Source organism: Adiantum capillus-veneris, chromosome 14 (assembly GCF_014529385.1).
Source record: "Adiantum capillus-veneris isolate H3 chromosome 14, ASM1452938v2, whole genome shotgun sequence".
NCBI classification, from domain to species: Eukaryota; Viridiplantae; Streptophyta; class Polypodiopsida; order Polypodiales; family Pteridaceae; genus Adiantum; species Adiantum capillus-veneris.
The window spans coordinates 110,343,762-110,367,724 of NC_140944.1; the positions used below are offsets into that span (position 1 = coordinate 110,343,762).

Consider the following 23,963-nt stretch of genomic DNA (forward strand, 5'->3'; position numbering starts at 1 on the left):
TGCATTGGTTGCCATATTAGATTTGGTGTTGCACCAAATGGATGTCAAGACAGCGTTCTTGCATGGTGATTTAGATGTGGAAATTTACATGCAGCAGCCAGAAGGGTTTGTTGAGAAAGGCAAGGAAGATTGGGTATGCCATTTGTGAAAGAGTCTTTATGGCTTAAAACAATCACCGAGGGCATGGTACCATAAATTCCACAAGTTTATGCTTTCTCAAGGCTACAAACGTAGTGAGTTCGATCATTGTCTATATACAAAGAAGGCTAAGGATGGTAGTTGGCTGATCCTTATTTTGTATGTGGATGACATGTTGATTGCTGGCAAGCACTTGGAAGAAATTTCAGCTTTGAAGTCAAAGATGGCAAAATCGTTTGACATGAAAGACATGGGTGAGGCAAGTCATATACTTGGTATGCGCATTGAGAGAGACAGATCAAAGAAGTTGATTTGGTTATCTCAAACAAAGTATACTGACAAGGTTTTGCAACGTTTCAATATGGAGAAGGGAAAGGCACTGAGTGTTCCATTGCCACCATATGTGAAACTTAGAAAACAAGATTGTCCTGTGTCTGAGGAAGAACAGGCTGAAATGGATAAGATTCCATATGCGTCTGCAGTGGGTAGTTTGATGTATGCAATGATTACTACTCGCCCAGACATTGCATTTGCAGCGGGAGTAGTAAGTCGATACATGTCAAACCCAGGCAAGAAACATTGGGAGGCAGTGAAAGGAATATTGAGATACCTGAAAGCTACAAAGAGTATGCGTATATGCTATGGGAGTCAGGAGCTAAGTGTAAAGGGTTTTACAGACTCAGATTATGGAGGTGACTTAGACAACCGAAGGTCTACGTCAGGGTATGTCTTTACATTGGCTGGTGGAGCAGTATCATGGCGTTCTAGATTACAAGATTGTGTTACTCAGTCTACTACAGAGGCTGAATATTTTGCAGCATCAGAGGCATGCAAAGAATCAATTTGGCTTAATCGACTAGTAACAGATTTGGGAATCAAAGAAGAGATGCCTGTGTTATATTGTGATAGTCAAAGTGCTATACAATTGGCTCGCAATCCAGTTTATCACTCAAAGACAAAGCATGTGGATGTGAAGTATCGTTTCATTAGGGAAATGCTCGAGGATAAGCAACTTTAGCTTGTCAAAGTTCACACCACAGAAAATCCTGCTGATCTACTTACAAAAGGACTTCCCTCAGAGAGCTTTGCGCATTTTCGCAAGCAGTTAGGTGTAGGGTAGTACATCACTTCTCTACATCTCTTGTATATTAGCTTGTATAGTAGCTTCTCTCACACTTAAAGTACCACATTGGACTTTAAGTGGGAGTTTGTTGGGGTATAAAGCCCAATGTGGTCGCCCAGGTAAGTGGGCGGTCCGCCAGGTATGTACACATATTCTTTTGTAAAAACCTAATAAGAACTCACTATGCTCTACACATTACAGTAGAGCGAGTTCACCATATCGTCGTGCTCTTCTTCTCGCACTCTCTCTCGCGTCGCACTTTCGATCGTACTCCTTCACACTCTCCATCCCACTCGGAGCGCAGTGCTTGTCGTCCCTGCTTCTGAGAACATACCTAGAGCATACATACCTGGAGTGGATGCAAAGACCATTAAATACAATGACGCATATAGACAGAAATGGACAAAAAGCCACGTGAATACAATATACATTAGAAAATGGAGCCAACCTTCTGCCATGCTACCCTCCGGACGTGCCTTTTGACACACATATCCCTTGAGCGTTTTCATGAAACTTTCTAAGAAGAACATCCATCTGGAATGTACTGTGCCAACTATTTTCACCTCATCAACTATGTGAACAAGGAGATGCAATTGAATGGTTAGCAGGGTAGTAGGAAAGTGTTTCTCAAACATGCACAACCTCCACAGCGTTTAGTTTGGCGAATGGTATGGAGTCTACGTTGATCTCCTTTTGTGAGATCCATTGCAGAATCAAGCTTAGCCATAGGTGCCCCTTCTTCGTAGTCAACCACGGGGGAATGTTGTAGTTGACGATGACAACGGGTCATACACTGTAAGATGTTGATCTTTGACCAAATGGATTTACGCCATCCATAGCCAGGCCTAGGCACAAATTTCGAGCTTCCCTAGAAAAATCGGACCATGTTTCATCTATATGTTTCCACGCTGCGCAATCTGCAAGAATCCGTAGCACACCACCCGAAGATTTATTCTCCTCATGCCATGATGCTAGGGCGTCCATGGACTTACATTCGAAGAAATGCTTGATGCGAGGAAGTAGAGGAAAATGTCGCAAAACCTTTTGTGAAATTTTTGTTCCGTGGAGATCTACTCGATATCTCTCGGCATCACATTTCGGACACTTCTCTATGTCTATGTATTCCCCTCTGAAAAGAATGCAGTCGTTAGGACAAGCGTGGATTGAATTGTAATCCATCCCCAAGTTTCTCAAGATCTTTCTTGCTTCCTCTCTATAATTTGGCATCACATTATCAGCTGGCAGTATGTGCTCTTTGAGCAATCTACACAGCGAAAAAAATGCGGTAAAATTGTGTAAGTAATCTATCAGATCATTATACTTCTAGAGTCTTTTATTTAAGTAAACACATTGTAATAGATCACCTGAAAAGCGCTGCGACACTAGTGTCACTCCATCCAAACTTTGTCTACAAGTTGAGAAGAACCAGGAGCGCCTTCAATCTAGACACACGTGCTCCATCATACAATGGCGTATCGGCTTCACTTTTCATATCATCATAGATAAACCTTTCCGAATCCATGATCATCTTGATCATTTCATCGATCTCGGGCTCAAACATTGCCTCGTTGGGAATGTGGTCTGCATGATCATCCCCCGAGTTGTGAGAGGCTACATCTTATGGCCTCACATATGCTGCTTGACCAAAGCGCCTGCGAGACGAACACGTCTATTGGGTTGCAAGATTGCTGCCTATTGGCCAGTGTTAGAGTCCGACGAGTTATAATTGGCAACAACTCGATCTATAATAGATGGATCGAACTTGCCAAATTTGTGAATGTGCTGCAAACAAAAGCGGCTTGTCCATCGCACAGCATGCTTGCATTGATTACAAGGACATAAGATTCTCGTTGAGAGATAGGTGTTTCGGTTGGATGGCTCCACATCCTCGTCACTACTCATAATGAGGGTAAAAACCTTATAACCTGGACAACAAATTTAATCTTCTATTGGCGTTCTTCGTCTTTTATCTCTCTCTCTCTCTCTCTCTCTCTCTCTCTCTCTCTCTCTCTCTCTCTGTTCACATTGTAAACTACCTCACATTCTCTAGTCATGTCCAATCCCCGCACACCTCGGTCTAGAGGTGCACGGAGATCAGAACCACCGGGTTATAATCTCATCCTTATTGTTCAATGCCTATATTTTTGGGTAAAGAAATATTTATTGGTCAATGCCCACGCCTACATGATAGTGCATGTAGTGGACAAAACCCCTTTGCCTCTTCTCTAGCTGTAGCATTTCACAACATCTTAACATCTTTTCACAGCAGATCTTTTCACCGTTTGTCTAAATCTAATTTTTTTACTGTAATATCGAAGATAGACTCTAATATAAAAACTCAATACAAAATCTTAAATCTAACATAATTGAACATGTGGTGATTCGCTCCATTGAAGGGTAAAAGACATACCAATGGGGCTACTAGCTGCGTAGATGTGAATGGGCCTCACATATACAAATACTTCAATTCAAGAGTTTGATAATCTCACCTCTCCACCCCGTCAATCCATGACCCACTCCTCTCTTTCAAGCCAGTCAGGTCTGGCATCTGTGCATCTGACCTCCGGTGCTTCATGTAGTCGTGCATGCGTCTCCTCATCCAAGCATCGTCAAATGTATTCTCCAGAGAGGGAATTGGAAACTCCCGATGCAACGTAGCAATAAGATAATCCTTGGAGGCTTTATCCTCAGCCCTCCAAGAGACCATGATAGACTACAGTGTGTCAGAAAATCTCTCTACACAACTGTCGTATGCGGCCCATCACCTGCTTCCCCTCAGGAGTCATAATGATCTCATCGGACAAACAATTGATGAGGTAGGCGTATCCCTTTGGCATGTACCTCCCGTGAACTATAGAAACCCTGTCCGGTGAATGCTCATCGTCCAGGCTTCTAGGCGACCCCGATGTAGTGTTCGGGTCACTCCTCAGCATCTCCGACGCAGTGGCCGGGACACCACTCTCAAACGCGTAGGTAGTATAATCCTTCAGTGTAGTCTGAGCAGTCTCACAAGCAAGGACACTCTTCGGTGTGTCCTAAGGACTCTGCAATATATGAGCTCTAGAAACGACGTGCTCCTCGCCACAATAACCACCACCACTAGACTATCATGGAATTGTTGGTCCGCATGGTCCATCAAACATAAATCTAGATCTAATTTAATCTTAAACTCAAAATAAACCTAAATTTAATCTAATCTAACGTAAATCTAACTCAAAATAAACCTAAATCTAATCTAATCTAACCTAAATAAACCTAAATCTAAATCTAACCTAATCTTAAACGATAAAAAGAGAAAAATGGTATAACCTTTTCTATCACCCAAATGTGGTAGATTGGTTATGCCATTTCCCTCTTGAATGACAGGTCTTGAGTTCAACTCCTCATCGACTAGATCTTTAAGGTCTCTTGGCGTAGTTTCCTACGATGTTAAAACTTTCTTCTTCTCGGGTGTGTGTGTGTGTGTGTGTGCCAATAAAAAGAGGAAAATCGTATAACCTAGATTGGTTATGCCATTTCCCTCTTGAATAACAGGTCTTGAGTTCAACTCCTCGTTAGCTAGATCTTTAAGGTCTCTTGAGATAGTTTCCTATGACGTTAGAACTCTCTTCTTCTTGTGTGTGTGTGTGTGTGTGTGTGTGTGTGCGTGCGTGCACCAATAAAAAGAGGAAAATGGTATAACCTTTCTATCACCCAAGTGTGGTAGATTGGTTATGCCATTTCCCTCTTGAATAACAGGTCTTGACTTCAACTCCTCGTCGACTAGATCTTTAAGGTCTCTTTGGATAGTTTCCTACGATGTTAAAACTCTCTTCTTCTTCTTCTTCTTCTCTCTCTCTCTCTCTCTCTCTCTCTCTCTCTCTCTCTCTCTCTCTCAAAAACACAATGTGTGTGTGTGTTGTGTGTGTGTGAGGGAGAGAGAGAGAAAGAGGGGAAGGGAACATGAGAGAGAGAGAGAGAGGGAAGGAGCATACCTGGCTCTCCTTCCTCTCCTTGTGTGTGTGTGTGGAGAAGAAAGAGAGAGAGAGAGAGAGAGGGAGAGCGCAGGTTACCTTTGCTTGCTTGAGCGCCAAAAACTCAGATATGAGATCTGAGTTTTTAGACGCTCTCGGTTATTTTTTTACCCCTGTTGCGGCATCGCTATGGGCGTCGCTAAGTTACAAGTAAACTATCAACGCTCATAGCGACGACCATAGCGACACCGTGGGTTTTCACTTTGAGTGTCACATTGCGAGCGTCGCTAATATGAAGTCCATCTTCTGGTGAAAGTGGTCAAAAAACGACCAATCGGTTGGCCGGTGGTGGCCGGTGGTCAGAAGTCAATGACCAGTGGTCCGGATTCAAAAGTGGACTTGTCTTCTCAAGGGCAGCCACACATGGGCGGATTGGAGGGTCCGATTTGGACTTATCTACACAAGGGCGGCTACACATGGTTGCCTCTCATGAGAGAGGGCAGCCCTTTTGGCCTATAAAAGGAGGCCATTTCTACACACATTTCATAGTGTAAAGTTGATGCAACAAGGTGGATATGAGGTGGTGAGAGTGAAGCAAGGCGGGAGCTCCAAAAGGGTATAATCCCTTTGTAACCTACTTCTTGTTTTGAAGTACTAAAGCCATTGAGTGACTGCTTTCTCGTGGACGTAGCCCAGATTGGGTGAACCACGTATATCGTGTGTACTCTCTTTCTCTCTCTCTCTCTCTCTCTCTACTCTATAATCTCTTGTGTGTGAAGATTATCTCTCTCCATTAAGTAATCTACTTAATTATCTACTTAGCTACGTCATATTTCCTAACAAATGTCACTAGCCAACAAATTTTGGTTAGTTTCATTGAGCCTCCAACCCAATTACATGAGCCTAAGCGCATTCTCGACTATCATGATTTATATACTCATCATCATTTGCGTTGCCAAATATTAGTCAAATGAAAAAACAAACTTAAGAAAGGTGCCACTAGGGAAAACATTAGTGTTCTTAAGAAGAAATTTCCCACATTTGTTGTCGAAGATGAAACCGCTTCTCCAAGGGGGGAGTAATGTCAGGCCAAGGGCCTAGAGGCCAGGGGCGAGTCATAACCGAGCTTGATGGTTTTCTTGTATAAGGGACCAGAGGCTGGGATATGAGATTTTGGTTACAGATTCCCTGGTCTCACAGAGCAAGATTGACCAAGGGTAACAAAACACTATCTGATCCAAATACAAAGAAGTACCTTCAGCTCACACTAATAGAGATGCTGACAAATAGAAGGGAGAAACTTGAGAAAAAGGCTATCTATAGATTGATCACGAAGGACAATGCAACAACCCTGATTTCCTAGAATCAGATGATAACTAGACAAGTAGGAACGAGGCACTGGAGACCTACTGTTAAGGAGGCACCATACAAGAGGAAGGGAAATGCAAAATATGTAGTCCTTACATATTAAATTTGGATATGACAAAATTCAAAAAAGGCTAGGAAGATGTAGAAGGTGGAAACCATCCCTTAGAGAGATGCCTCACTTTGACCCTCTCCGAAGTTACTAGCTTGAGGCTTTCCAAAGTTACCGCCAGCTATGGGTGCCACGTGGAGGCACAAGGCAGTAGTGTCACTCTATACTGCTATATTGACCAATCATTTTACTATACCGTCTATTCATTTTACTCCAGTCATTCATCTAAAGTCTGATGCCAAGTCATGTGAAATCTGAGTGTGCTATATGGTCCTCTAGAGTATGAAGTCTCTTATTTGGTCATCTAGTTGCGTGAAGTCTCTCATTTAGTCGTATAAAGTGTGAAGTCTCTCATCTGGTCATTTAGTCAACTGAAGTTTGAAGTCTCTCATTTGGTTATTTGGTCATCTGAACCTATTTAGTTACTCTGAGCTAAACTCTAGAAGGACAAGCAAGAATACCCAAGAATTTCTCTACAATTTGGAGATTCCTTGTTTCGTTTCGAGAAGATAATGAAGTGTGAAGTCTCTCATCTAGTCATTTAGTCATCTGAAGTTTGAAGTCTGTCATCTGGTTATTTGGTCATTTGAACCTATTGAGTTACTCTGAGCTAAACTCTAGAAGGACAAGCAAGAATACCCAAGAATTTTTCTACAATTTGGAGACTCCTTGTTTCGTTTCAAGAAGATATGAGAAGAGACAAAGTTGCAGTTGTTCTTGTTGGCTAATGAAGGTCAAAGCTAGGGCATGGCACACTGTCGTACCTCTTTGGACATGGTAAATTGGGAAGGCTTAATAAACTAACTTTTTGAAAAGGTTTGGAGTTGGGCGAACCCTCTAAGCACAATTGTTTGGGTCTTCTACCTACACCTAGGAGCCAAGTCCCCCATGCAATCAAGAGTACTAGTGATATTTTCTCTCATGAATGGTCGCACACAAGAATCGAAATGTGAAGTAAAACAACATACATGCTCAATGTGGATGTTACGAAAAGTCATGGGTCACTTCTTCTTTCTATTAAAAAGAGCCCTAGAATTTTGCGCTCTTTTTGTTTCGTTGCCTTCTCCTTCGTTTTCGAAATGCAAGCACAAAGGTTTGTATTTAGAAGATTTCTATCTTTACGAAAATTGTCGTCTTAAACTATTTCATATAAAAAAAACTATGGGTGACTAATCCGCAAAGGGATGATATTAAAATCACTAATTGTGCTAATGTGCTGCGGGACTCGGCTCTAAACCACTTGAATTCTTAATAAAAGAAGCCATGACCACGAGCAAGTTGCTGCTCCAGCTGTTTGAAGTGTGGCGTCTGTCATGTGACTTGGGCAGAATTGAGCGGGCATTGGTGACCCGACACTGTGGACAAGGAAGTGACCGTTTGACTAGGCATGCATGCAATTTGGCGGTTTCAAAAGGTGACACGTTATGAACTGTATAAATATTCAAACCAGGTGCGCTGGCATCATCTTGCATGCCTTGGCAAAAACGAATCCAACTGTGACAGAAAAGTGAAGCGTGCTCTACTCTCGTGAGGGAAGGCTGTTGGCCATGGCGGGACGAACTGCTTCATCAATGCAGTTCATTTTCATCTGCTCGTGATTTTTGGGTTGCTGCCTTTCCTACTTCAGAGTCCCCCCTCCTTCTCAGCTTATATACAATTTTCTTTCCCGCATGCTGGGTTCCAACTTCTCCGAGAATGGTGGAACACCTTGGATCATGTTTCAGTTGCGGAAAGAAGAGCCGTTTTGTAAACGAGGAAATCCATCAGCCCAGATTTATGTTCCATAGATTAGTAAAGACGCGTAGTTTGCTCCAATATTGCCATGGGTCTTGTCAGGGTTTCTCTTTTCTACAAAGAACGTGCACGGCTGTCTTAACTCGTACTTCAGGGAGAAGAAGCAGGAAGACTTCCGGTTTCTTTGTTCGAAGTGAAAAATCAGGCAATGGTGCTCCGAATTTTGGAAGTCATGAGTATTTGTTAACAGTAGGAGCAGATGAAGCCATTGCAAAGCAAGAGTCACCAGCATCTGCTGCGGCTGGTCGAGCAAAGGTTTCAGCTCATTATGTCAAGGCACGAAATGCAAGGGCAAAAAAAACTCTTGAAGGGGAAGCTTGGGACCTTTTACGAGCGTCGATAGTTGAGTATTGTGGAAGTCCTGTTGGAACCATTGCTGCAAATGATCCAACGGAGTCGAATTGTCTCAATTACGATCAGGTTTTCATCCGCGATTTCATTCCCTCTGCTATGGCCTTCTTACTCAATGGTGAAGCTGAAATTGTTCGGAACTTTCTCCTGCATACTTTGCAATTGCAGGTATCATTCTCCCGGATACTGCATATAATACAATGTTAATGCTTTCTCTTAAGGCATTTCAAACAATATATTTTAGACTGTCATAAAGCGTGAGGGGATGTGCCTGTGTAGCTATCCATATCTAAGCCATTTGATGTGTCTTTTAGGGAAGATCACATAGTTAGTTTGATGGTCATGAATACAGTCGAGTAATTGTGGGATTTTTCAAATAGGATGTATTGTACCCTTAGCATTCTCTTGGTGCTTCCAGATTGAAGCAAAGAATGCTAAGGTTGCATACTTGTACACATCACAATGCTAAATCGTCAGGGTTTGTCATCGAGTGGTTTATAGGTGCTGACAAAATTTTTGCTGCATTAGATGCAGTGTAAAGTGCACTTTGTATTGGAAGTTTCATCTATTGTATGGTGGTGCAGTGTATCGTATGATCTTTGTTTAGGGGGATGTCAAGTTGATGTATACAGGGAAACTCTCACAAGAGTAGAGTGCTTTCACACATGGAACTCGTCATTGATCTGCACAATAACTTGAAAAGGTCGTAAAATCAGTGTCTCAACTTTGGATAGAGCTAGTTTCTCCTTCCTCATGGTTGCTTGGTCGGACCGTATAGATTCCTTAGCTCTCTAGTCTGGCAAGTACAATTTCTTCCGAATGGTTTTTACTTTATCATGGATGCCTAGTCCGATCATACTAGCCCCCTAAGTTTGGTTATTCTGATTCATTAATGTCGTATATTTCATACTGTTGACGTCTGACATCCAAACCATTACGTCCCGAGACATCAAGATGGGTGCCTGAGCTATTGTAGCGTGGATAATGTGTCGTGCTCTCTACAGTGGATGGTCCTCAGTGCAATGTGCGTGACAATCTCACTCAAATAGACTGAACAGCAAGGAAACAATAGACGTCAACAGAGCTCACAAAGACACAACAGCAGACCAGAACATATGACTCGACTCTCTCAAAGACTGATACAGACTCTGGCATGGCAGCACACTCAGCTCCAACCCAGGACTCACAGGTACAATGGGGGTGTCGAGGCTCAGATGTGCAGGGATGGTGAAGCAGTGTTCTGTGCATAGACTCACTCTAGACGACTACGTACAAGATAATCTCACTGGCTCAAATGATTACTCATATGTACAACCATAAAGAGCCACCAACGGCTCATAAATGTCCAGTCAGCTAAGTCTATCTCCAAATTGTGTGGTGGTGGTGACTTGGCCACGATGTCCACTAGACCACCGTTGGTACCCTGCCACGTGTCACCCCCAACATTCAGGCTGACCCTACAGTTACCAGACCAACTGTGACTAGCTGTCCAACTGTCTGTCTGTCCTGTGAAGTGACTGTAGCCCTGCTCCAGGTTGCCCGCCACAAGACCGCTCACCGTCTCGGTGAGAGGGAGACTGAAACTGTGAAAGAAAACTACTAGTATGTACAATGGTGGCTCCTGAAACTGTCATCCGAGAGATAGAGTGGTAGCCACTGCTACATCCGAAGTATCAGCCTCTGGAGGTGGAGCCATCAAATTGATTGTGGGGCCCTATTGTATGTGAGCTCTCCTGTCAGTAAGTGTGCTTCCTGGAAAATGACCAGCCACCTGCTGCTGCTGGGCAGATGGTAGCACCTGTCCATATGGTAGCACCTGTCCTGTAGTGTACTGAGGACGTCGAGTAACACAGCCATGGCGATGTGCTCCAGCAACTCCGTCACAACAAGTCATATTTTGTATCTGAGGCAATGGTGACGACTGAAACCCCTGAGGAGGATACTATTGCTGTTGATTGTAGTACTGAACAGGAACTGGAGTCTGTGAATAAAGTCCCATAAACTGCTGAGAAGGACCCGTTGCTGCATGTTGCACTGGTGTACCTGCTCCAGTCCACTCATATCCCATACCCATCATCGTAGGCTGTGTTGCCCTATTTTCATGTAAGAGCAATTCTCTAAATCCTTGTACTTGATTTTGAAGGTCACTAATCACTTGAGACTCTAACTTCAGTGCCTGTTGGAGTGCGAAAATAGTGGCATCCCTATCGGCGATGGCGCTCTCAGCGACTCTCAGAGATCCCTCCATAGCTGCATATGTGGCGGAGTGACGCTGGTGCGTGGCAGCTAGCTGCTCTATACCTAGTTCTATGGTGGCAATAGCAGCCTGTGAGTCCTGAAGTAACTTCTCAGAAAGCTGAAACAAAGAAGTAGAGTCGAGCATCCCTGAAGATCCCTCAGATGCATGGGATGTTGGAGGACGTGTAAGTGGCACAGCCGGCGAGGTAGGAGGTGGTATAACTGGTGTGGTAGGTACCTCTGATATGGTTATTGTAGATGGAGAGAGATATGTTGACGGAGTGAAGATGGGAGAAGAAGGGAGAGGATCCTGTAAGGTCGCAGCGGCCACCCTGCTTTGAGGAGGGGCGGAAATAGACTCGTGTTGGTGCTGTAGACACTGGTGCTGCTGGCACAGTAGAACTAGGGGTAGAAGTAGATGGACTGTGACTAGGAAGACGTGTCACCCTAGTCTGCTGGCTCTCTGAAACTGGTAAGGAGAGTAAAGACTGCACTGTATCCTTCACCACTTTTGCCTTTATCTTCTTTCTCTTGGTAACTGTAGGGTCAGCCTGAATGCTTACCGATTTTCTTTTCTCTTTTGAGGGTTCCTGTGGATCTTCAATATTTATGACCCATGCCAAAAGAGGTGCTGCAAAACATTTGAAGCTTAACTGCACAGATTGCACTTGGGCCCGAAATCTTTTAGCCCTAGACTGCAATGAGGTGAAGAGAATCTGGTGGAATCCACAGGGTATGGTGTGGATTAAACAGTAGAGGCCGTGGCAGTGGGAGAAGATAGTTGGAAGATCACTTTTTTCTTTATCTTCTTCGGCTTCTCTAGCGACAAACTAATACCTGAAGATTGACAGAATCCGTTTGTTTCTTTCATAGTTTGGGTGATCTGAACTAAGCAATTCTTGACATGCTTGAATTGTGGCATCCTTGGACAGCTTAGAAAAAGTGCGTGTAGCCGGCTTCACAGATGGAAAGCTAGTCATTCCCATGGCATGGCCAAGCCTCTCAGCTGTCAACTTGTGGCCCCTTACTTTGGGAAAATCCTTTAACATTAGATGATGTATCATCTCCACAAGAATAGTGTTAGGTAGATTGGCATCAGCCAATGCTGTGAGACCTAGAGTGTGCAGCTGAGCAGTGGAAAATACCTCGCTCAGAGATGGTCGAGGCTGTTGTAAATAAAAATCCAAAGAGAATGTTGTGCGATTCTTGGATGTTGCAGGCCTCTTGATTATATGACTCATGATTGGCTGTTTCCCTTTCTTTGAGCTGTTCTTGTATTGTCCTCTTGATCACTCGAAGCATCTGACTCGGAGTGTGCTTTTGACTCAGAGGGCGAGTCTGCTTTGTAGCTTTCATCACTTGGATCGTTGGAAGTTATGTCATCCAAGCCATGGCTATTGCTTGCTGACATCTCTTCACTCTCTGATTCCTCTGATTCCTCAACCACAGTTTTCTTCTTTCGCAACAATTCTTTTTTGCTGCTACCACCTTCTGCTGTCTGTTTCTTGCTACCTCCTGCCATAGTGAGTACAGTTGGTAGAATGTTCAAGTACGAGATCTCGACACTAGAAGAGCAGAAGATTCTATAGACGCTTTTTTTTTTTTTTTTGGGAGATTTTTGGTATTTGCGTTTTGGAGACTTCTGATGGATAGGTGCGCAGGGCAGAGAGGAGATTCTATAGACGCTTTTTTTTTTTTTTGGAGATTTTTGGTAGGTGCGTTTTGGAGACTTCTAAATAGGTGCGCAAGGCACAGAGGGTAGGGCAGGTAGAGAGAGGGTAGGGGGCGAGGGAGAGAGTAGGGCGAGGGGGCGGGTAGAGGGTAGGGGCGAGGGGGTGAGTATAGGGTAGGGGCGAGGGGGAGAGTATGGGAGGGTAGGGGCGAGGGAGAGAGTATGGGAGGGTAGGGGTGAGGGAGAGAGTATGGGGTAGGGGCGAGGGAGAGAGTATGGGGTAGAGGCGAGGGGGTGGGTAGAGGATAGGGGCCCTACTCTGCTTTGTGGTCTCGAAGATGTGGAAGCGGATGAAGGAATGGGTGATGTATGTGGAGGGATACATGATGAGGTTGATGGACTTCTACTCGGTACCAAAGGTCGTCTTCTGTTATAGTACTTCAGAGGGCTCAGTAGTGCGCTTTGACGCTCGACAGACCACCTTGTATGTGTCATGCAGTGACAACCAATCCCACCAACCTCCGGGCAAGAAAACCTTGAACTGGCTGAAGACTGGTCTAGACTCTACTAGACCAGGCAAGTGACTAGACCAGGCTGGACCAGGACGAGGAGGACTAGATCAGGGTCGAGGAGGTCTAGACCAGGGACGAGGACAGGTTGGACCAGGGTTAGAGAGGACTAGATCAGTTGGACCAGGCGAGAGGAGACTAGACAATTGGACCAGGCTTTAGGAGAACCGTGCAAGGCAAGGTCTGCGAAGCTAGGCAAGGTAGGCGAAGCTAGATAAACCTAACTAGCTTCAAGATTTGCATCTCACAGAGTGAGATTTCAGTTGAGGTCCCACCGTGATCGCCAAAATGAGAGCACCTGTAGTGCTGATAATGTGTCGTGCTCTCTACAGTGGGTGGTCCTGAGTGCAATGTGCGTGACAATCTCACTCAAATAGACTGAATAGAAAGGAAACAATAGACGTCAACAGAGCTCACAAAGACACAACAGCAGACCAGAACATATGACTTAACTCTCTCAAAGACTGATACAGACTCTGGCATGGCAACACACTCAGCTCCAACCCAGGACTCACAGGTACAATGGGGGTGTCGAGGCTCAAATGTGCAGGGATGGTGAAGCAGTGCTCTGTGCATAGACTCACTCTAGACGACTACGTACAAGATAATCTCACTGGCTCAAACGACTACTCATATGTACAACCATAAAGAGCCACCAACGGCTCATAAATGTCTAGTCAGCTAAGTCTATCTCCAAATAATGTGGTGGTGGTGACTTGGCCACGATGTCCACTAGACCACCGTCGGTACCCTGCCACGTGTCACCCCTAGCCCAGAGGGTCCGTCCAGTGTGAACCAGACCAACTGTGACTAACTGTCCAAGTGTCTACTTGTCCTGTGAAGTGACACTGTAGCCCTGCTACAGCTATGTCCAAGAAGAAGTCCTATAAATAGGACTGAGGTCTTATTTGTGAGACATCTTGTGTAATCATGTCACGTGACACATCCAACCTTATGTGTCCGTGGACAAGCTACAACATGACCAGGGTTCATTTCAGTCAAGTCAGTCTAGAATAGGAAGTGATCTAGCACTTTTGTGAGTCTGTTCGCAAACCGTGCATGTCCAGACACTTAGAATAGATACATATCCTCTGGTTGCACACAGCATGATCGTCAGATTTCTATCAGAACCCATCAGGAGCATTTTTAAAGTGCAGACCTATTTTCCCTATTTTTGACATTTTTTACTTATTATTTTTAAGTGACTTTTGTTGAAAAGTAGGTAGGGCAATTTTGCGAAGTTGTATAAAATAGAAACCTAGCGCTAGCACTTTCTGGCAGAAGAGGCAGCAGAAACAGTGCTCACAGTAGCACCTCCCCAGGCAGATTTGATCAAAGACGACGAACCGATCTTGGCTCTTGAAGCAACCTTACAGGAAGTACTATGTGTTCGAATAATTCGTCAGCACGCATTGTTCGAGTGTTTCATTCGTGATCGTTTTCTGTATTTTAGTCAGTGTCTTTATGTGATCCCTTTTCCTAGGCATGACATATTGTCCGTTGAGCACGTTTCATTCATGAATGAGCACCGATCTATGTGGATTGTTCATGAAAAGCTGAAAAGTATGCATTCAAGGAAGTCACATTCCATGTCTCTTCCTTGGCACGACACAGTCGTAGAAAGAACACAAGAAAGTATTCGCACCAAGCATGGGCATTTCCGTTGTGAATTGCCACACTTGATTGATTTAGATCAACAAGACAAGATTCGATCTCATTGTTTGCGTGTGTGTGGTGAACGGTTTGGCAACCCCATCTCTTTGTTCATCTACATTGCATGCAGAGTCTTTTAGGAAGACGATATTTTTTCCAGTCACTTTACATGGAATGGGGGTACGTGGTTTTTGTGTTGAAAGTGGTTTCAAGAATTTTCAACGATGGAGATTCTTGAAGAAGGTAGACGCATGACTATAGACGAAGTGGAAGCATTGAAGATGACTTTGTGTCGCTTTCGGCACGGCCCAAAGAAGCAAGCTTTGCAGACCTTTATGAAGTTCAAGTATCGCACGACCCACACCTCAGAGTGGGCCGGTGAAGAGTCCTTTTGAGGATTCCGGATGTTGTTGGCAATCTACTCGACGCCATACAGTTCGGTACGAGTACCTCACTTTGAAAAGGAGGGGATGTCACGTGACACATCCAACCCTATGTGTCCGTGGACAAGCTACAGCATGACTAGGGTTCAGTTCAGTCAAGTCGGTCTAGAATAGGAAGTGATCTGGCACTTTTGTGAGTGTTCGCAGACCGTGCATGTCCAGACACTTAGATTAGATACATATCCTCTGGTTGCACACAGCATGATCATTAGATTTTCATCAGAACCCATCAAGAGCATTTTCACAGCGCATAGACCTATTTTCCCTATTTTTGACATTTTCACTTATTATTTTTAAGTGACTTTTGTTGGAAAGTAGGTAGGGCAATTTTGCTAAGTTGTATAAATAGAAACCTAGCGCTACCACTTTCTGGCAAAAGAGGCAGCAGGAGTAGTGCTCACAGTGCTCACAGGCAACTTCTGAGCAGGACCCCAAAGATCTCTAGCGTTTTTGCTCCATAGCAGATGGGCTAGCGTTTTTGGACAAGAACCCAGATCAACAAGCATTTTTGCATCTGCATCAGCCTGGCGACAGAACCACAGCAGATCAGTCCCAACGTTAGGAGATTCCCACCGTAGGAGGATTTTCAGCCCTAGCGTTTTTGGTTTGCAGATCAACTGTAGCGTTTTTGCAGACCTTCGCGACAAGGACATCAAGAACACTAGCGTTTTCAGTTTTCAGCAGCTAGAACTTGCAGAAGAAGTCCCGAACATCGCAGATCTCACCTTCCCGCAGTAGATCCTCGCCACACGGTTAGATCCAGCGTAGTTTGCAGTCTCAGCCGGGAAAACGAAGATTTCAGCATTTGCGTTTTCAGTGCGTCTGTAGCAAGCTACAATGTCACTTTCAGAGGACACACCGTTAGTACAGTTGGTCTGGTCTGGTTCACATTGGACGGACTCTCTGGGATGGCAGTGACACGTGGCATGGATACGGACGGTGGTCTAGTGGACATTGTGGCCAAGTCACCACTGCCACGCAGTTTGGAGATAGACTTAGGCGGCTGACATTTATGAGCCGTTGGTGGATCTTCTTCATATATGGCCCAACATCGTCGTCTAGGTAGCGAGTCTATACACAGCACGTCTTCACCATCCCTGCACATCTGAGCCTCGACACCCCCATTGTACCTGTGAGTCTTGGGCTGGAGCTGAGTGTGCTGCCACGCCAGAGTCTATATCGGTTCTTTGAGATAGTCGAGTCATATGTTCTGGTCTGCTGTTGTGTCTCCGTGATCTCAGTTGTTATCTATTGTTCCTTTGTTTTCAGTCTGTTTCGAGTGAGATTGTCGTGCACATTGCACTAAGCACCCATTGTAGAGAGCACGACACACTATCCACGCTACAAGTGCTCTCATTTTGGCGATCACGGTGGGACCTCAACTGAAGTCTCACTCTTTGTTGAGGTACAAATCGAGAAGCTAGTTGGTTTTTACCTAGCTTCACCTACTTTGCCTTGCACTGTGCAACCTGCTGGTCTGGTCCTCTCTCACCCTCGTCCAACCAACTCTCGTCCTGGTCTAGGCCTTCCTCGTCCTTGGTCTAGGCCTTCCTCGTCTCTGGTCCAGCCTGGGATCTAGTCACTTCCCCTGGTCTAGTCGAGTCTAGACTTGGGTTCAGCCAGTGTAAGGTCTCCTTGCCCAAAGCTTGGTTGGGTTTGTGGTAGCTGCATGGCACATACAAGGCGGTCATTAGAGCGTCAAAGCGCACTACTGAGTCCTCTGAAGTATTACAACAGAAGACGACCCTTGGTACCTAGTAGAAGTCCACCAACCTCATCACCCATACCTCCACATTGGCATCACCCATTCCTCCATCAGGTTCTACATCTTCCAGGTCACCTTCCCCAGTGAAGCTCTCCCCCATTTTGTTACAACAAGCTATTGAGCAACAGGCTCCTGAGTAAGAGGCCATGGAGGGGTTGACTAGTGTGTTGGCCAAGGTAAACATTAAGTTTCCTACCTTCAAGGGACTCTCCTCAGAAGATGCAGACGACCATGCAAGGAGGTTTGTATCTCTTTGTAGAGGTCGTGGTCTTAACAGGGAAGATGCTTATTTGGTACTCTTTCCATCTACCTTAGATGGCTTAACAGATAAATAGTACAATCAGTTTGCAGAGAACCATTTTGCAACTTGGGCAGCTTTACGACAACAGTTCTGTGCGGCATTCAGGCCAGGTGACTACCGAGAAAAGGTTTTCGATGAGTTGGCCAACATGGTGCTCCAGTCAGAGGAGACTTTTGCAGAACTCATGACTAAAACCAAGTCTCTGGTTGCCAAGCTTCCTCAGCAACGAGGGGAATTTATGGTTAAGAAGTAGGTGGAGAAGGCTCTTTCCAAAACTTCTCAACAAAAACTCCGAGAGAGTCTTCGACCTGACGCAACTCTGGAGGAGTTGGTCGCGGCTGCTACTAGGATAGAGGGAGCTAGGAAGTTGTTCACCAACTCCCCTCAGGTAGAGACCACCTTAGTGTTTTCGGAAAGTCCTTCTGATCCGTTAACTTCTTTATGCAGGGAACGGGAAGCCCTAAAACTACAACGCGCTCTTCAAGAGGAGAAATCAATCTCTCTTAGACAGGAGAAGCCCCTAGTGCCCCACATCACGAGGCTTTGGATCGCATCAAGAGAGAGCTAGAAGAGTTTCGGTCTCAGCAGGAGACTAAAGCTATGGTATGGTGCAGCTCGTGTCGCTCTCCAGGACACCCTCCACAGGACTTCGGCCTTATTGCCACTTCTGCGAAAAGTCTGGGCATGAGGACAAGGATTGCTACTACCTCAAGGGATTGCGACAAATACAGCAAAGTCTTGGTCCTACTCTCAACAAGGGCTAGCACCTGCATCCAACATAGTTTCCCCCTGTGGCCATCCACACCACATGCCACCTTTATTGTCAGCCCCTCCTATGCAAGGTATGCAGAGCACTTTTCCCTCTCAGAGCTTTTATCACACCCATGCTCCCTCCCCACCTCACAGCTTGTCACGTGACACATCCAACCCTATGTGACCGTGGACAAGCTACACCATGATCAGGGTTCCGTTAGTCCAGTCAAGTCTAGATTAGAAGTGATCTGGCACTTTTGTGAGTCTATTCGTAGACCGTGCATGCCCAGTCACTTAGTGTAGATGCATATCCTCTAGTTTCACACACATGATCATCAATATTCCCATCAGAATCCATTAGAATCAGTTAAGGGAATTTTCCACCGATTTTAGCCTATTTTCCCCATTTTTGACATTTTTCACTTTTAATTTAAGTGACTTTCCAACAAAAGTAGGTAGGGGGCAATTTTGCTAAGTTTGTATATAAGCAAACTATAGCTAGCACTATTTGGCAGAAGAGGCAGCAGGAGCACATGCTCAACAGGCACCTTCTCAGCAGAACCTCAACAGTACCCCCCAGCGTTTCTGGTTTTTCTTCATCGCCGGACATTCTCTTTCTTGGCGTTTCGAGATTGGCTTCATCGCCACAGATACACTCAGCCCTAGCGTTTTCACAATCGCTAGCACTTCCACAGCCTGGCGTTTTCAGCCTCCCCATCATCGCCAACCCTTCCTCAGCCCTAGCGTTTTTGCTAGCGTTAGCAGGCAGCCCAGCGTTTTGGTTTTCAGCCCATTCCGCAGCAGAAGAGGCAGCGTTTTCAGCAGTCAAACTCAGCAGCAGATTCAGCCCTAGTTGGTTGTAGAAGACCCCCATTTTCAGCCCTCGAAAACGCAGCCAAAACAGTCATTTTCAGCCACCGAAACAGCCCCGAAATTCAGCAGATAGAAGACCACAGATTTCAGCCCTAAAGTCGTCGTCGTCGTCCCCGTCGTCGTCACCGACATAGCCCCAGGTTGCATCAGTCCATTGCGTCGTCATTGTATCACTTTGTGCAATCATAAGTAGACCACTCTCGCCGACAAGAGTCGGGCCTTCGGAGGAGGGTTTTACAGCGTCTCTGGTGTCGTATCTCTCTTCTCTCTCTATCTCTCAGTCTCATACACTTGCACGCAGAGTGTCCATTCACTTTGTTTGTGATCATAGCATTCTATCATTAAGAACGGAAGGCTCTCTCTTCCATAAGAACAAAAGGAACCTTGAGCACAGTTCGAAGCACTCATCTTGAGCAAAGCGCACACATTCATTCCGCTGCACCTAACATTGGTATCAGAGCTTTGGCAGTGTTCTGTATCACTCAAGGAAAGAACCACAATAATTTTTTTGCTTGTTGAGGCCGGACGAACCCAAGTTCGCTTGGGCGTGTCGATTCCTAATCGTGTTTTGTTGAAGAGTGACAGGAATTCCAAGAAAGAAGGGCTTGTCCAGCCTCCCCTTGTGTCTCGTTTCACTCATGGAGAGCGGACCGTGCACTTAGCGGTCGGCCAATCGACGTGAGGAGGGAAAAAGCAACCTTGGTGTGAGCGCAAGGCCGCCAAGGGGTGCGCCCGCGGAAAAGAGTAGAACTCAGGTGAAGAGAAGATTCTTCTCAAACGCGATTTGCAAGCGAAAGAAAACCTCAAGAACCTCAAGAACCTCAAGAACCCAAGACCCTCAAGAACCCAAGTTCCTCGTGAACTTAAGAACCAAAGATCATAGTGCATGGTCGTCACCCGAAGCGGAATGGATACTTCGCATACAGGTGATGAGCATGAGAGAGGCGACGAAGAATTTTCCACACCAGGAGACTTTTTCGACTCTCCCCCTTCGCCATCTACGCCACGAGTTGTACTAACTCCTATGGAGATGATGGCCATGATGGACAAACAAGAAGCAAATCGCCTTGCTAGGGACCTCGAGCAAGAAGCAAATTGCCTTTCTAAGGACCGTGAGCGCGACGAAAGAGACGCAAGACTTGCCGCACAACAAGAAGACAATCGCCTTGCTTTAGAACGCGAGCGCAACGAACGCAAAGAAAGAAAACAACAAAGAAAGGCGGAAGAGGCGGCAAGAAGCGCGGCCTTGGAGGCCGAGCGTGCAGCTCAAAGATTGGCTTTGGAGATCGAGCGTGAAGCTCAAAGATTGGCTTTGGAGACGGAGCGTGAAGCTCAAAGAGAGCTACGCACTCAAGAATTGCTTCGACAAGTGCTAGCCTCGAAGACCGAACCACCTAAAGATCGTGGGAGTTCATCAAGTGGCGCAAGCCACGATGTAGATTCCAACCATCCAGTCACAGAGAAGTTGACTTTCAATAAGTATGACGGTAAAATGGATGCTACGGTTATTCATTCTTGGTTGCATCAATTTAATGCTTATTTTACGACAACTAAGAAGACAGGAAATAACAAATTTTTGATGGTAGCTATGTATCTTGCCGGTGATGCCATCAATTGGTACCACGCATGGCAAGAGGCACAGCTAGCCGCGCACCTAGAGGAAGCTGACGAATTCACGCCCCTTTCCTTCAATTGGGTTGATTTCCAAGACAAGCTTAAGGCGCGGTTTATGCCACCTCAGTACCTCGCACGATTGAAGGACGATTGGCGCGCTCTCAAGCAAAATGGTATGCCGGTTATGTCTTTTTCTAATCGTGTTTTGCAGCTAGGTACTCAATCACGAAAATCGGATGATGAGCGTAGAGAGGCTTTTCTCTTTGGATTGGATGAGTATATCAAGTACGATGTAAGGTTCTCGATCCAATCGATCTCAACAAGGCGGTAGTGATTGCTCTCGCAGAGGAGATGAAGCACAACAAGGGAAAGCCTAAGGAGAACAAGACTTCCACAAGTACCTCGCAGATTTCTCAGAACCCTCAGAATGGTAAGAATGGTAACTCTTCTAACCAATATTCCAACAGTCTCTCAGAAAAGAATTCTTCCAATAAATCTAAGGGTAAGGCTAACACAATTGCTAAACCTAAGCTTACTCCATATGAAAAGGTAGCACAAGGAATTGTAGGAGGATACATCACGTCGGAAGAGCAAAGCACTTATTCTAAGGAAGGTCGTTGTTTTCATTGTCACATTAAGGGTGACATAAAAAGAACATGTCCTAAGCTTGAATCGAATGAATCTAAAGAATCCATAGAACCCACTTCCTCTGTCAATGCAATGAATGATAACACGAGTGTGCCCCACATTTTTTCTGACCCTCCCATTGATGATTCTCTCATTAAATATTATGGTCGTACATCGGGGCAACGTTTTGTCATATTGTTTGACCCAGGTGGTATGCATGATGTGATCAATCCCTCTTATTGAGAGAGCCTGCCTCAAAGTTAGTCTGAGATCTCCTATCGAGGTCTCTGGCTTTCGTCCTGGTATGGACGCTCTCATCACGGAGGAGTGCCTTGATGTGTTGTTTGGAATTCAACAAGCTGCCTTCACTAGAAGATTTGTTGTTTCTCCTCTCTCAGGATGTGATATGATTTTGGGCATTCGATGGTTTCATGATAATGACGCTCTCATGAATTTTGCGGCTAACACTGTAACTCTCAATGCAGACAGTGATTCTCCTATTGTCATTCATGGAGAGGACATTGCTCGTTCTCCATCTCTCATTGCTAATATGCAGGACAAGATTGACAGGATTCAAGAAAAGGAGACTCTCTCAGTCTCTTTTTCTCCACAACATGACACAGAATTTGCATGATTATGAGAAGCATGATGATTTAAATGACAAAGATAAGTATGATGATTTGCATGATCAAGATGTGATTTCTCACAAGCATGATGAGTTGCATGAAGATGATGTCATTGTTCACAAGGATGATGTGTTAGTGGATGCTTTTTCTAGCGAAGCTAACCTCGTTGTAGATTCGATCATTCAAGAAGAACTGATCTTGGCTCTCCAGCCTAGGTCCAAAGAACCCTCATAGTAAGTATTATGTGTTCGCATGATTGATACGCACGCATTGTTCGAATGTTTCATTCGTGATCGTTTCCTGTATTTTAGTCAGCATCATTATGTGATTCCTTTTCCTAGGCATGACATATTGTTTGTTGAGCACGTTTCTCTCATGGATGAGCAAGAATGTATGCGGATTTTTCATGAAAAGCTGAAAAGTATGTAGTCAAGGAAGTCACATTCCATGTCTCTTCCTTGGCATGACACATTTGTAGAAAGAGCACATGAAAATATGAGCACCAAGCGTCGGCATTTCCATTGTGTTTTGCCACAGTTGATTGCTCTAGATCATAAGAGAAAGAGTCGATCTCATTGTTTGCATGTTTGATGAACGGGTTGTCACTCTGTCTCTATGTTCATCTACATTGCATGCACAGTCTTTAGCGAAGACAAGATTTTTCCATTCACTTTACATGGAATGGGTAAGTTCATGTTTTTGTGTTGGAAATGGTTTCAGGAATTTTCAGCCATGGAGATTCTTGAAGATGGAAGAAGCACGACTCTATACGAAGTTGAAGCATCGAAGGAGCCACAAAAAGACTGTCTCGCTTCGGCGCGGCCCAAAGAAGCAGGCATTGCAGACCTTTATGAAGTTCAAGTACCGCACGACCCACAATCAGAGTGGGTCGGCGAAGAGTCCCTTCCAGGATTCCGGATGCTATTGGCGATCTCCCTCGATGCCATACAGTTCGGTACCAATACCTCACTTTGAAAAGGAGGGATGTCATGTGACACATCCAACCCTATGTGACCGTGGACAAGCTACACCATGATCAGGGTTCAGTCAGTCCAGTCAAGTCTAGATTAGAAGTGATCTGGCACTTTTGTGAGTCTATTCGTAGACCGTGCATGCCCAGTCACTTAGTGTAGATGCATATCCTCTGGATGCACACAGCATGATTATCAGTATTCCCATCAGAATCCATTAGAATCAGTTAAGGGAATTTTCCAGTGATTTTAGCCTATTTTTCCTATTTTTGACATTTTTCACTTATTAATTTAAGTGACTTTCCAACAAATGTAGGTAGGGCAATTTTGCTAAGTTTGTATATAAGTAGACTAGAGCTAGCACTATTTGGCAGAAGAGGCAACAGGAGCACATGCTCAACAGGCACCTTCTCAGCAGAACCTCAGCAATACCCCCAAGCGTTTTTGGTTTTCCTTCATCGCCGGACATTCTCTCTCTTGGCGTTTTCAAATTGGCTTCATCGCCACAGATACACTCAGCCCTAGCGTTTTCACAATCGCTAGCACTTCCACAGCCTGGCGTTTTCAGCCTCCCCATCATTGCCAGCCCTTCCTCAGCCCTAGCGTTTTTGCTAGCGTTAGTAGGCAGCCCAGCGTTTTGGTTTTCAGCCCATTCCGCAGCAGAAGAGGCAGCGTTTTCAGCAGTAGATTCAGCCCTAGTTGGTTGCAGAAGACCCCCATTTTCAGCCCTCGAAAACGCAGCCAAAACAATCATTTTCAGCCACCGAAACAGCCCCGAAATTCAGCAGATAGAAGACCACAGATTTCAGCCCTAAAGTCGTCGTCGTCACGACATAGCCCCAGGTTGCATCAGTCCATTGCATCGTCATTGTACCACTTTGTGCAATCATAAGTAGACCATTCTCGCCGACGAGAGTGGGGCCTTCGGAGGAGGGTTTTACAACGTCTCTGGTGTCGTATCTCTCTTCTCTCTCTATCTCTCAGTCTCATACACTTGACTTGCACGCACAGTGTCCATTCAC

At 45.1% G+C, this 23,963-nt stretch overlaps 1 protein-coding gene across 1 annotated transcript in view; it reads left to right on the forward strand.

The window, feature by feature from the left end:
* The first annotated feature begins 7,994 nt into the window (after positions 1–7,994).
* Positions 7,995–23,963, forward strand: part of LOC147442931 (neutral/alkaline invertase 3, chloroplastic-like) — a 42,885-nt gene continuing 26,916 nt past the window's right edge. Inside the window, exon 1 of the mRNA XM_086528910.1 lies at positions 7,995–9,004. Coding sequence (XP_086385036.1) covers positions 8,387–9,004 — 618 coding nt within the window. The 5' untranslated portion in view covers positions 7,995–8,386. The remainder of the gene's footprint in view (positions 9,005–23,963) is intronic.